At 35.0% G+C, this 15,032-nt stretch overlaps 1 protein-coding gene across 2 annotated transcripts in view; it reads right to left on the bottom strand.

Annotated features, from left to right (window-relative positions):
* Window positions 1-15,032, bottom strand: part of acj6 (abnormal chemosensory protein 6) — a 44,671-nt gene that overhangs the window by 11,575 nt on the left and 18,064 nt on the right. The window contains exon 2 of one of the 2 annotated variants that reach the window (XM_065366103.1): window positions 3,387-3,440. The exons of the other annotated variant lie outside the window; for it this stretch is intronic. Coding sequence (XP_065222175.1) covers window positions 3,387-3,440 — 54 coding nt within the window. The remainder of the gene's footprint in view (window positions 1-3,386; window positions 3,441-15,032) is intronic. 2 annotated transcript variants of the gene reach the window in all.

The following is a 15,032-nucleotide window of genomic DNA, read 5'->3' as shown; positions in this document are numbered from 1 at the left end:
ATATGTTGTAGCCATGACCTTTGGGCATAACATATCAAAAAACCAGCCATTTTGGGCCGCAACTTTATGCTAGATGGCCTTGCAACCTCAGAATCTTTGAAAATGGACTTAGTGCGTTTTGGAAACGTATGCTTCAATTGAATTTCAAAATTTTGAAGCAAAATATCAAACTTCTAGCGCATCAAAAAAAAGTCGTTTTTTTATACTCGTATAGGTACTTAGGTACCTCTCAAAATACTGATTTTCGAGAGCTTTTGCCCTCGCTTTGTCAGAGCCAGCTTGTTCTCCAGACTTTTCATCACTTACTTACTTATACGAGTATTTTACCTACCTACTTTAAAACTCCGTTTTATTTCGAAAAATTGGTGTATTTTTCCCCAAATGTCGTTCAAATTTTCCATTAAATTTTTGTATATATTTTTTGAAAAATTTGTTGTGTTGAAAAATGTTTGTTATTCATCCAATTTCATTACATTAGCAAGAACTTTAAATGTAAAATAAAAATCAAAAATTGAAATGATAAAATTATATACTTTTAACATCTGCTTGTTTGAAAAAAATCTTAGAATGTTTGAAAAACGAATAATTTGAGTATAAAATTTTGCCTAGCCCACCTTCTTCACCTCTTAAAAAATCTCAAATGTTTAAAAAATGCCTTGCTAAAAGTCCTCGAAACGGTTACAAAACGTTTTGACCAAATCTGGTGCCTCCAAAAAATTTTGAAAAGTCGAAATTTACCCGAAATTTTGGAGCCTCCGGTAGTCCGGCAGTATTTTGGAAATTGAAAGATTTTCAAATAGTGCCATAACAATTATTTAAATCCACCTGGATGACTTACATGTTTTGAAAACATTTACCTATTTATGTAGAAGCTAAAGTTCATTTTGACAAATTTCACATTTTTTTTTCAAACTGGGGTTTCCAAGAAGTTGCCGGTAACTTCAAAACGTCTTAGAACCATTATTAGGTGGATCAGATCGTCAAAAATGAGGCATAAACTGGATTTATGATTTTTTTCGTCAAACTTTTGATTTGAAATTTCCTAGATATGACCGGAGGCTCCTTGCTTAACGGAAAGAGAAACCACCAACAATGGACTCAGCTGGTTAAAATTAGGCTATAAAGCAAATTTCATCTTTCCAACTTCATTGCGTAGGTATTTATGATAATTTTAATTTTCAAGCATCTAGGAGGCTCCAGAACTGCGAAAAAATGTTCGAAATTACTTAAAATCGTTCGAGTGGTTGAAAATAGCGTACACACCGAATTCAACTTTACAGCTTGATTTGATAAAATCTCGATTTTTTCCATTTTTGGTTCAATAAAACTTCACCGAAAGTCAAAAAATGTACTTTAGCACCTGAAGTTTTGATTGGTGATGTATTTTGGCATGTTCTAAGGTGGCAAACGTTCTTTGAAAAATTGCAGATGAAGAAAATTGAACTTTTTCTGGCTCGAAAACAAAACGAAATAGTATATTACAACACAGTAGACGAAAGTGAATTCATTCACTTTTGACTACTATCTTGTAAGATATTTTTCATTATAAATTCTACGAAAAAATAGAGCATATTTACTCCCGTTTACCCACCACGAAAATTTTTTCCTACTGTGATTGAAAAAATTCCTCTTTCCATCCCTAGGGATGGAAAAGAAATTCTTTTCCATCACACTGTGACGGAAAAGAATTTACATTGACTATATTATGTTCTAAATTCTTTTCCGTCACAGTGTGATGGAAAAGAATTCTTTTCCATCCCTAGAGATGGAAAAGAATTCACATTCTTATATATCGTAAATTCTTTTCCATCACACTGTGACGGAAAAGAATTTCTTTTCCATAGGAAAAAGTGTATTTTCGCGGTGTGTAAACGGGAGTAAAATGCTACATTTTCGTAGTATGTATAATGAAAAATACATTATGTTTCATCAACTTGAGAATTCAATTTTTGATTCCTAGACTTGAATACCTTTTTAGCAATCGAGACCTGTTGCCCGATTTTTTCATCAGAATTTTGAGAATTATTTTTTTCAGAATTTTCGGAAATCATCATTAAGAGTTGAAAGATATTGTTTGATGTAAAAAAGTGAAATATGCTATATTTAGCAAAATTTATCGTTTAATGAGTCTAGGTCTGCGTTATTCTACTCGATGAACACGAATTTGGGATCGGAAGACTAAATTTTTGAGTAGTTCAGAACGGCAATTTTAAATTTAACGTGACGTGAAGAAAAATTTCTTTACCTAAATTTTGTTGCGATTAAAATATTCGGTACTGTACATATAGGTACGAATTTTTTCCTGTAAGAAGATATTTTTCCAAAAAAGTTACAAACTTTTCCGGCTCAACCGAAAAAACAAAAAAAAAAATCATCAAAACAGTGTCACTTTTTAATAACAAGTGTAAACGTGAGACCGTATCGATGCAAAAAAAAAGTCATCGTTAAAATTCAAGCTCGTAAATAAAGTAGGTAAATTAAATTACATATAGCTGAAGAAGTAAAAAAAAAAAGAGAAGAAAAGTGAAGCCAACTTGAAAGCTATTAAAAACATTTAAATTATAAACACAGATATAGCTACTGCATGCGTACAGCATTTCCTCACTATATACCAACTTAGATAACAAAGTCTTAAGTGAAAAGTTTTTATTTTAAAAGCCCCTTTTCAATAATACCAAGCGGTACCCTAACAAGTAGAACTTTAACGTTTTTTTTCCTTCTTTGTAGCCGAAGATAAAAAGAACTTCCAAATAATGATAGTCATATAGGTGGGAAAGAAGCCGGTAGAAAAAGGAAAGCTTATGAAGTAAAAATCATTACTAATCCCTAAAACTGAGCGGCCTACTCGAAAAAATACTTTTTCAACGGAGTTCAAAATAAGAATTAAAAGACTTTAACTGCGGGACCGTTAAAGTCTTCCCTCTTTTCAACTTCATGCATAAATTATACGAGAAATCCGGCCGTAGTTGAAAAAAAAATACGAAAAAAACAACCTAAAGTACGACTAGCTTTTAGTTATACGGAAGTTTGACAGATTTTTAAAATTTGTAATTAACAAAATTCTCTTTTGAAAAAATTCGATTTTTTTTCCTTCAACGTAGCTCGTAAAATGATTAGCGGAGAGTTCTTTTTTTCGTGTAAAAGAGGATTGCGTAGTGTTTTTTTTGTATTTTTTTGTTTTTTGAAATTTTTGGTGTGGTATGAATAGAATATACGTACCTATCTGTATGATGAAAAACATGCGTTGATAAATAGGTAGGTATATTTTTATAATAAACGCTAAGGCAAGCTTTTTACTTCAATTATAGGCTACATGTATCTACTACAAGGTATTAACGCTGCGAAGCTCAAATAAGAATTACTGAATGGTTCTATATTCAACGTACATTATGTCTGGTAGACCAAGAGTTGCAAGTCATTACGTCATCAGGTATCCGGGTCTGAAAATAAATAATTTTTTGTATTGGTTCTTTCTGTGATATCACCTTATAAAATACACATAAATACCACAAATAAATTAGCACCTAAATGAATAGGTTCCATACTGAATTATGAGAAAATTAGGATTTAAAACAAATATAATTCGTATAAGATTAGAAGAAGGAACTAAAAAAAAAAACGAAAACTTAGAGTCATCTTCGAGTATATAAATCGATTCGACGTTGTAAACACGAAATAAATTTGTACAAAATTGTAATTGTGGTGAAAACCGCTCTGAGGAGTAAGCTCAATAATTGATTCTTGTCTACTTCGGTCTTGTCAAGCAAAATGAAGAAAACTGAAGCTTTCGTCATTTTTTTTTTTTGAATCTGGATGCGGCGTTACACACCCAGATCAAAATCATAAGTGCCGCTCCAAAATCCTTAAATCTCCGAGTTAAAATTTTTGGGACTGGAAATTTTCCGCAACCCTTTTCTCACCCCAAATCCTACAGTGGTTCTGTATTCAGGAATCAAGGAAAAATTACAAATTTCTGTAGAGTTACGTTGGAAACTTCGACTAAAAAGGTAAACGGGTTCTGCGCCAGGAGTAAAGAATTTTTGATCCTCAATTGCCTCAGAACAAGAAGGCGTTCGTTTTTCTTTCCTCTGGAGGAACAAGTATAATCTTCAAGTTGTAATTCTTCCTTCGCTTCTTCCCTCCATAATAATTTTTCATTCTGGAGTGTCTGAAGAGTTGTATTGAGAAATTTTAAGAGGAGAAGTAAGTGGATTCTGAGCTAGGACGGAAAAATTTGACCCTCAGACAACAGCTGCTTCAAAAGAAACCTGAAACGATGAAATCCGTTCTTCCTTAACTTTCTATTATGTTGCTAGAAATCATTTTCAAGTTGGAAAATTTTCTGCTACCCCCCCCCCCTCTTCAAAAGACAATTTCAATCAGGGTCTACGAGTAACCTGACGATTGTGGTTAGAAAATTTGACTTGAGAGGTAGGCGGATTCTGCGCCAGGAATAATAAAATTTATACCTTAATTATTGCTTCATGACAAATAGGAAAGGAATAAAGTTGTTCGTTCTTTTAAAAATGGATGTTTGGGGTGGTATGTATGCGAGTGAATAGGTGTAAAGGGGTTCTGCGTCAGGAATGACCAATTTTGTCCCCAGTAGTCTTACTGTTCGCCCTTATCCCCCTCTTGTTCAAAAAAGTAAATCTGCAAATTGACATTTTCGAGGTTGTGAATTTTTCGCTCACTTCCTCCTCCCCCCCCCACCTCACTACGACAATACTGCTTTCAGGAATTGAGAAAAATATTACAAATGTCTGAAGAGTTTTGATGAAAAATTTAGACTAGAAAATGAACGGGTTCTGCGCCAGGAATAAAGATTTTTTTGATCTTCAATTGCCTCAAAACGGCGATGGACATTCGTTCTTCTTTCCCTTGGTTGAAAAGTACGAGTATAATCTCCCAGTTTAAATTTTGAGTTTAGGAATTTTTGGCGACTGTGCTCTCTGACCGAGGCCCTCGGCTTATGATAATGGTTCAGGATTGTGTGATATTGAGGTTTGAGCAGAAAAGTGAGTTGGTTCTGCGCCTGGAGTGAATTTGAATTTTGAGGATTATTTGCTCTTTTTTCCCATTGTGTTTGAAAAACTGGCCTTCGAGTTGAAATTTCTGGACTGGAGTCATTTCATATCAAATCAGATATATGTAGTAAGTCTAAGTACATACCTACATATTTTGTCAAAAGTCTTGGTTTTCAAAATGTTTTGTGGACAAAGGTTTGAATTTTCGATTTTTTTCTCTTCTGTTTTCAAACTTTCTATTTTATTTTTTCATTTTTCCAGACCTGCTACTGCTTTTTCCATTTTTTCAATCAAACACCGAAATTTTGCCCTTTCTCTTTTTTTTTCTTTCATAATAAAATTTTCAATTTTCGTGGGAAATAAAGAAATTTTGAGCTGAAAAAGTTTTGTTTTGAATGAATTTTGACCTAAACATCTTCCCAAAAACTGAGAAATTTGAAAAAACCTGCTGCTAAAAGAGATAGGTACTTTCGTGTGCTTGTCTCTCAAACACCTTCTTTTTCCATGATTTTCACACGTTCGTTACCTTGCATGAAGTTAAACATAAGTACTCGTATTTCCAAAAATTTTCCAAAATTCAAGAATTGAGGTTCAGTCTTTGAAATTTTCTATCAGTGTATTTTTGGGTGTGTTTTCTATTTTCTTTCATCTCGATTTTTAATCTGCAGGTATTTCTTTCATTGGAGATTAGATTTCTCTCTAGTTGAAAAGTAAAAATATTGTCATTATTTTTTTCAAATTTTGACAAAAAAATTAATTTGTAGGTAGGGTTATTATTATTTTATTCGAGGATGGCTGAAAATAGAATATTTCTCATTTCCTTTCAATAAAAAAAATAAATATATACGAATGTTTCATTCTTAATTGCAGAAGCTGTTCTGTTCTATCAATAACTTGCATCGAAAAGTTGGCTCTGTATTTGATCTGTTCCACTTTTGAAAAAATATTCCAACAACACTAAAAAAAAAAAAACACTTTTGGGCTTTTCTAGCCCCTCTCTCTACACAGAGCCATTACGGTGCGAAATCGCTGCGCGAAATTTTCACATCAGCTGGTTGAAAACGCGTAAAAGTTAAAGCTTGTCTCGAAATAGCTTACACGTTATCCAACAACACAAAAAATATCCAGAATAGGGAAATACCTTCGTACATGTCAAGCAAACTTTCGATCAATAATAAATTATAATAAACTCGTTCACGAACGAGTCGTTCGAACTCGTGGATTTAATTTAATCGCCAACAATTCATTAATTAAAAGCACCTATTGCTAACCTACGCATCCCTCTTATATGTATGTACATATAAACGAAAACCACAGGCAGACCTGCACCTTTTTACGAATGCTGGAATGCTTATGGAATCAAAATGTCTGGTGTGCATTTTTTTATCCTCGCGGTTTACGAGTAGTTTTTCTGTAATAGCGATTTTTCAAAATGTTTCAAACTTTTTTTTTTGTTGCCGATGAAAGAAGATGTGAAGAAATTTTCACGCTGTTGAAAAGTTTTTCCTCGAAGGAAAATATTTTCAATGGGGCGTGTTCTTATAAACAGGTATAAGGGTTATGTGAGAAGTTACCTACGTTTACATAAATATTATTTTTGATACGAAAGGGGAAAAAAAGAGAGTTCCTTTCCTCGTACGTACTAAAATAGTATTTTAAATTTTTCATCGGAAATGTTTTCACTTACCTACGCGATCGTTTCGAAGGATTGCACGATTGTCTGTCGTACAATAATTACTTAATTATAGAGAATTTTTTTGCCAAACTAAAAAATATGTACCTGCAACGCCGAGTGAAGATTGAAGAAAAGAAAAAACGACTCGATTTCGCCATACGCAAAATACCCAGACCCACTATGCTCGTGCAACGAGTTTTCGCTTTTACCGAAGGGTGAGATGAAAATTAAGCAGCAGGCACTATTATTGGAAATGGAGGGAACGATAATTTGACCCCGATACCACTTTAGAAGTTTCAACGACCAACATCAAGCACCGAGCAACTTTTACCTTTCAACGAAGGAGAATTTTTTACGCGTCTTGTACTCGTAGGATTCGCTGTACAGGGACATGGGACACGCTGCGCGTTTTATTTATTTGGGTATACTATATGTAGGTACTACCCATGTTTTTTTTGTGTTTTTTTTTTTTACCTAGGTATTCGCTATTTTGGAAATTAAATCCGCGTTTTCTCGCCGAGCGGGTTCGACGCGGCGATGCGACGTGGACGTGGACGTGAATTTAATTAAGTTGGAAAAATAAATTTTCATTTACGTCAAATCGCGTGAACGTAACATCTTGTCTGGTAGAATAGAAATTCAATTTATCCGCATATAGTAGGTAGGTAGGTAGGTAGGTAGGTGTACCACTACTCACGATGGAATAACAAAACATTATTTGGGAATTGCTTTATTCTGTGTACCTACAAATAGGTACCTACACATATATGTACCTATAACGTAAGCTTTATATACGAATGTACGACTATGTGTGTATTGTGTATTACGATATGTCGGATATTTGTGTGACGTTTGGCGCGATTGAATGATGGCAATGTCGGTGGTTTGGGGTTTGCTGAGGTGGCGCCGCCGCCAGCAGCGTCGGGGGTCGAACGTCGATGGATAGGGTGCCATATACACAGGTAGGTAAGGTACTATGATGTGTGTGTGTGTGTTGCGGAGTGTTTTCGCGTTATGATTATAATTGGGTAATGGAGTAGAGTGGATTTTGGCCGCGCCAACCGCTAAGGTTTTATTATACTATCGTAAGCTACCGCATTCGCGTTTAGTGTACGTACCCATTTATATGACGAGTCTGTTTGATTTGAAAGTTCAATTGCAGATTCTAATTGGAATTTAGCTTTCATAATGCCAACATACACATATACATAGAACGTATTCACTCTTGTATCACTATATACTCGCGTTTATTTGACGAGCTTTTACGAGTTACAATATCACGTTCGACGTGTCCAGCCAACTTCTCAAACAGGAAGAGCTTTCGCGTTGTCTTTTTCATTAAAATATGGAATCGTGTCCGATAGGTGTAGGTATCTACGTATAATATTGGTCGTCGTAGTCGTACGAAAATACGAGTATACGTAACGTAGGTATTATCTTGGATATATTCTCTAATATCGCGATCGCGTGATGTTATTCGTGTATATGCTATTACGCTATATAAGGATCCGGTTGATTTCGATTCGATGAATAAATAAAACAATTGGAAACTATTCGCTTCACCCATCACCAATCACCTGTTCTCTAAATGCCAAATATGCGTTCAGAAATTTCAAAAGCTTAAATGAAGTTGTAATAATATTCTACGTTATAATTTACGTATGTCGTATACTGTGCCAGTCCTTGTGATCGTTTTCAAATTGTACCAATAAGTTGTATTGTAGAATGTAGATATAGATAGGTAGGTAGTAGGTACTAATAAACGAAAGACATTATCGAGTTTTTATATAATGATGATGTTCGTTTGGCTCAGAACTTAATATCTACCTATACTTGTTTACGTAATAGTAAGTACCTTCCAACGCTTAATGTAGCCTGCACTTGAGCAAAATTGAATAGTTAGGTAGAGGTACAGGGTTCCCAGAAATATCGAGTACCCCTAAAAAAGTTTTCTATCAAAATACTTTGGTTGGTCACAGTGAATGATAGAGGAGAAGGTACAATTATGGACCCAGGTACAAATATGGACCCCCCTCTGTTTAGAGAATACTACTAGCGCTGCGGTCACGGTCTGCACTAAAAATTGTTCTAGTAGTGTAGTACTGACGATCTAGTTACATATTTTGGATCGATGCAAAATTCTGTGTCTGCAATCAGCATTTGATTTTTTTTTCGTGATTTTTTGTTGCCATTGGAAAATTTTACTCTGTTTTCTTTTAATAATTGATGTACTTCCAATAACGTTCAAAAAAAAAATTATTAGCGAAATAAGTAGCTCTCAGTGTATACTTTCAGAATATGCTTTCATACTTGTCATTACTTTACTCGATTTTCGTATTTTTTTCCATTTTTCATAAACTGACAAGTTTTTTTACGTTGGTATAAATATGGACCCCTAAATTTTTTCATATAATTTTTCCTAGAATGCTGAGAAAAAAGCAATCAACAAATAAGAGAAGTCCTAAAAGACGGAAATGGGACGAAGAAAGTATAGTACGGGCCATTTTAGAAGTAAAAATAGTAAAATCCAGAAAGTTCGGTTTTTTCTTATGAAAATCGATTTTTATTGATTTCGATTTTTTTCATGTATTTGATGTTTATTGTCATGCATTCGATGTTTTTTTCATATACTCAAGTTAAAAAACGTCTTTAAATATATTTTCGCATCATTTTCTGCAATTTTTAGACATTTTTTTAGGGGGTCCATATTTGTACCCGAGTCCATATTTGTACCAATTTATGTCACTTTTGTAAAATTCAAATTTCTCCGTGAGTTTTCAACCAAAAAAAAAAAATTTTTTACACAATATACTAGAGTCTTTGGCCTTTCGAATGGTATATTCGAAAAACAAATTTGATAATTTTTTCTACCCTTTAAAGCCAAAAAGCTAGAGGGGGTCCATATTTGTACCTTCTCCTCTAATAATGATAGCACATGATTGGTTGTTGGACTGGAGAGATAACATTCCACCAATCATACGCAATTACGCATCTATTTCACGTTGCCAACCTATATTTTTAATGAAAAACTTTCTTTGGGGTATTCGATACTTCTGGGCACCCTGTACATTACGAGTATAGTGAAAAAGTATTCGTAGGTAGCCCTACGCGTGTACATTTGAATAGATCGTCAAAAAAATGTCGTTGGATTTTGACCAAATCCAGTACATATAGGTACTTTTCCATACCTATTTTGAGTTGAAAGTCACTCAGAAATATTTTTGGATCCGGAGGTGCTCCCGGAAAGGAGATATGGGTCCTCGAAAAGAAAACATATTCGGAAAAACGTGGTTTTTCGCTCTAGCCCCTACTAACCTGTTTTGAGTTGAATGGCATTGTTCATTAAAGATGGTATTTGCAAGATTCTGTGTCAACCCAACAGACCATTGCCATCAAATCTATATTTTGTAAGACTACTTTTGAGGTTTTACTGAGCAGTTGGGAATTTACAAATCGCTTATTTTTTTGGTTAAATTTGTATCTTGAAAATTTCCTCTTCTGAAACAGGTGTTTCACCTTAATTAACTGCATTTTTGCTGCCTCGTCACATATGTGTGACAAAAAAAGTGGATTTTCTCAAGGAGAGGGCAAAATCAGTTTTTTCAGCACCAAAAATCGAAATTTAGAGGGAACGCTGCTGGGCAGCAGGCAAAAAAGCCCACACTATGGAAGAAACAAAACAGGCTGAAGATCGCTACCTGGAATGTGCGAGGAATAAATGGAAAAGAAGAGGAGCTGGAAATCTGGAATACATCTTGATGCAGAGAAACATTGACATAGCTGTTATCATGGAAACCAAGAAAAAGGGCAGCGGCAACAATGAACAAGGAGAATTCACCAGAGTATATGCTGGAGTAGGAAAAGCTGAACGTGCCAGAGCAGGGATTATGATTTATACACAGAACAGACTCAAAGACGACATCCAGGCATATAGAATATGGAGTGAAAGACAAATCGAGATAAATCTGAAATTTGGGAACCAAGATATTTCAGTGATTGGCGTATATGCTCCAAAGGAAGGCAAAAAGGAGAAAAGTGGTGAGTTCTACAAACAGCTCCAAAAGACCATCAACAAGATGAACCCAAAACGCTGCATTTTTGTAATAGGAGACCTCAATGCAAGAACAGGGTCAAGTGAAGATGACAAAGTGGTAGGAAGACACGGAGATATCACGGTTAACAAGAATGGGAAAAGGCTGATTGACATCTCACAATTATGAACGGGTTCTAAGAAATGCCATGGGCTGCTAGAGACCAAGAGTCGATAATCGATTATGTGGTGCCGAACATCCATGCCAAGAAGACAATGCTAGATGTGAGGGTATTCTGGGGTTACAGCATCTGATTGGATCACCATCTTGTCGAAGCAGCCATCAGAGTCAACAACATAGGAAAGACAACTGAATGTAGACAGACACAGCTCAACATCAACTGATTAAAGATTAAACAATTCAGTAACAAACTGGCTGTACAAAAGAAGAATGGAAATCATTGAAAAAGACTTACTGATAGAAGAGGACTAAATGCTGCTTACAAAATATTTGCAAAGATGCTAGCGAGAAGAATCAAGAGCCATGCGGAACCAATAACATTGGAATGCCAAAATGGATTTTGAAAGGGAAGATCATGCATAGATGGGGTATATGCATAGATGGGGTATACGCAACAAAGCTGCTGATGGAGAAAAGATGAGAATATAACTTAGAGACCCACATGTGCTTTGTTGATCTGGAGAAGGTGTATGATCGAGTACAAAGGAAGAAGTTGTTCGAAATCCTGAGGAAAATCAAAGTGAATGAACAAATAGTACACCTAATTAAAGAAATATACACGGATAATGTAATAAGAGTATGATCTGGAAACATGTTGGAAGCAAAGAAGATAGGAAGAGGAGTAAGACAGGGATGCCCAATGTCATGTATGTAGTCTGTTCAACATCTACTTTAATGACATGATTAAAGAATGACTGAAAACCAAACCAAAAGGGCTAGACATCAACGACACCCATGTCAATACCCTGTTGTTTGCTGATGATCAGGTGGTCTTTGCTGACAACAAAGATGACTTGCAGTGAGCGATGTACAACCTTCAGAAAGTAGCTGATAAGTGATAAGTATGGAATGAGAATCTCACCGTCAAAAACAAAGGTGATGGCCTTCAAGGGGAAAGAGCCAATATGCAGTAAAACCATTGTAAATGGACTGCCAGTGGAACAAGATGAAAGCTTTAAATATCTCGGATGTGAGCTGCCATAATATGAAGGAGAAGTTGACGAACAACTTAAGATCAGTAAATTCCTGAGAGTAAGTGGAGTGATAAACCGAGCCATACCTCCAAGAAAAGTCAGAACCGAAACTCGAATAAGAATCTACAATACGCTGGCAAGACCAATGCTACTGTATGGAAGTGAGACATGGACAATGAGAAAGGATATAAAAAGTAGAGTAACCGCAGCAGAAATGAGATTCATGCGAGCCACAGCAGGATATACTAGATGAGATAGGAAAAGGAACGAACTCATCCTGAAGCAGCTAGGAGCAGAGCCAATCATTAGACAAGTGAAAGAATACAGAAAGAAATGGCGAAAACACGTTGACAGAATGCCTGATGAACGGTCCCATCGAAAAGTCAAAGAATACACTCCAACTGGCAGGAGGAGCAGAGGAAGACTGAAGAAAAAACTTGATGATACATCGGCAAGCAATTCTTCTACAGTTTCCTAGATGGGCTGAACTGCTCACCGGGCCAAAGTTCAATGATGATAATGAGAGATATTTTTTTGAAAACCTTTTGTAATGATGTGATGATTATATAAAAATGGAGGTAAAATTACTGGCTCGAGCGAAAAATTTTCGAAAGAATGGGTCCAAATGCTCACAAGGGGGGAGGGGTTGATGGTCCCCTTTGCCCCCCTCGGCTACGTCGTTGCGGGGAAATAGATATAATCCCAATTTCACAACATGAAGAAAAATTTCAGTTTTTACAGCCATTTGCATTACCTATTTTTGGAAAATACTCGAATAAGAGTAGGTACTCGTGTACGTATATCAAAAAAATTCGGATGAAATTTTTTCGTATTGCTTATCGATTCGAACAATTTAAAACATAACGAGAAAATATTTTTTTTTCTTAAAGATCGAAATTTTTCTGGATGACTTTCAACTTGAAATGCAAGTGTTCACAATTGTCATGTCGAATTTTCCGGATGATTTTTAATACTTCAAAAGTGGCAGCACTGTTTTTCACTAAATTTTTAAAAAAACTTCTATGGTCTGATAGGTCCCACAAAGTGGCAAAAGTTCAAAATTCTTAAATTTATTATTTATATGTACAAGGTATTCGTCAATATTTATGTGAAAAAGAAGAAGAATTCAGAGTAATTAGCTCCTTAAGAATATACCCTCATCGCACCCCCCCCCCCACCCAAAAAATCATGTAAAAATACATCGTCGGTCAAAATTTCAGGTGCTAAAGCGCATTTATTTTTTTGTTTAAAAAAAAAACGAATTTGGGCCAAAATTTAAAAAAAAAAAATAAATTTTACTGAATTTATCAAAAAATTTGAAATTCATTATGCACTCTATTTTCGACCTTCCAAATGGTTTGGAAACTATTTCGAATCGTTTGGAGCAGTTCTGGAGCCTCCAGAAGATTTTTGAAAGTTAGAATTTCCTAAAAATTTCACCAAATAAAGTTGGAAAGGTCAGACTTTCAAAAAATGTCATAAAACCCGTGAAAATCAACTTTAAAATGCATTGTACCATAACCCATTTTGATCAATTACACGAAATTTTTTCAAAATCGGTTTCTGCTAGTTCAGAGCAGTAGATAAGTGTGTATTTCTCCAGCGATTTCGTAATTGAAAATTTAAAAAATATTCAGGTCTGAATTTACAGAAATCGATTTTGAAAAATGATTGCGTAATTAGTGGAGTGGGTCAATCTGGAATTGTCAAAAGAATGGCTGAATGCTCTAAAAGTATAGAAATGCTTGAAACCATCTCAAATTTTAGCTTTCCCCTTTCATTGTGTAAAATTTCATGGAGATGTCAATTTTCAGCAATCTACTGGGGACTCCAGAACAGCAAAAAAGGGTTCAAAATCGTTTTCATTGGTTGTGGTGGAGGGGTTCAATTTTTTATGCCAATTGATGAATTTTTGATTTTTTTACCGATTTTTCTAAGATTTTAAAACTCTTCAAAAATTGAAAAATGTACTTTAGCGTTTGAAATTTTGGCTGGTGATGAACCCATCTTTAGGTTAAATTTTTCCAGGCTCAGAAATTTTTCTGGTGGTAAAGCAATATCAGTCTAGGTAAGTATGTAGGCACATGAAGTAGACAATTTGCTACATATCGTGCTGACGTAATGAGAAAGTAAAGTAACAGTGACTATCTATTCATGATCATAATTCATAAGCGTCCGACTCCACAAAGTGAAACGTACGAGTACGTATATCGGTACTTAGCTAAAATTTTGATGCAATTAGGTATGATTATGAATTCGTAAGCTCTACGGTGGTATGGAAAGTGTATTTAATTTAGCTACCTATGCGCCAATAGATTTGGTGGCATGGCATGTTGGTTGTTGGTGCGTTTTAGGTCGGTGAACGACGATGCATTTTTTATTACATCCAGTCGTGTGATGGTGTTCATTTAGGAATAAAGTTTTTGTCACTTCGACATGGAAAAGTTAAAGTACATATCTATGTATTGTTTCTAGAAGTGCAATTGCTGGTTATTGAACGACGAGTTAGATTATACGTTGCTCGACGATGAGATATTGCATTTTGAAGTATTTGACTTGTTCAACTTTCTACTCGGTTCAATGAATTGTAAATTAACCGAAATGTGATTTTTTCAAAAAAAAATATCAAACGTCGTTAATATTTAAAGGCTGTCTAAGTTGAGGAGTGGGCGAATTGGAAGGCGGAAGCGTGTATACGTCGACAGTCGGATACTTTATATTTAATGAAGAATACAAATTTGTTTGAGTTTTAAAAAATAATAGATACAGATGAGGTGCAGTGTTGTATTCTAGTTTCTTCGAATAACCGCATGTACTTATTGAATAATTTGCTGCGGAGCAAAATAAACGATTTTGGATTTTCTCCTCATAATACAAGGTTTGTAATTTCTCAAAAAGACTTAAATTTACTTTTAAAAAAATTGAAAAATCAACTTCGGTGGCTCAAACATCCAGCCAGACAAAAATGAATCTCAACTCTTTGTTATTTTTTGTTCCCATGTTTGAAAAAGTAATAAAAATAATCAAGTCACGATCTCCGCTCTCCACCTCCTCATACCCTACACAACATAATTGTCCGTTTAGG

Source organism: Planococcus citri, chromosome 5 (assembly GCF_950023065.1).
Source record: "Planococcus citri chromosome 5, ihPlaCitr1.1, whole genome shotgun sequence".
Lineage (NCBI taxonomy): Eukaryota > Metazoa > Arthropoda > Insecta > Hemiptera > Pseudococcidae > Planococcus > Planococcus citri.
The sequence above is the reverse complement of the archived record's forward strand: the minus strand, read 5'-3'. Positions and strand labels throughout refer to the sequence as shown.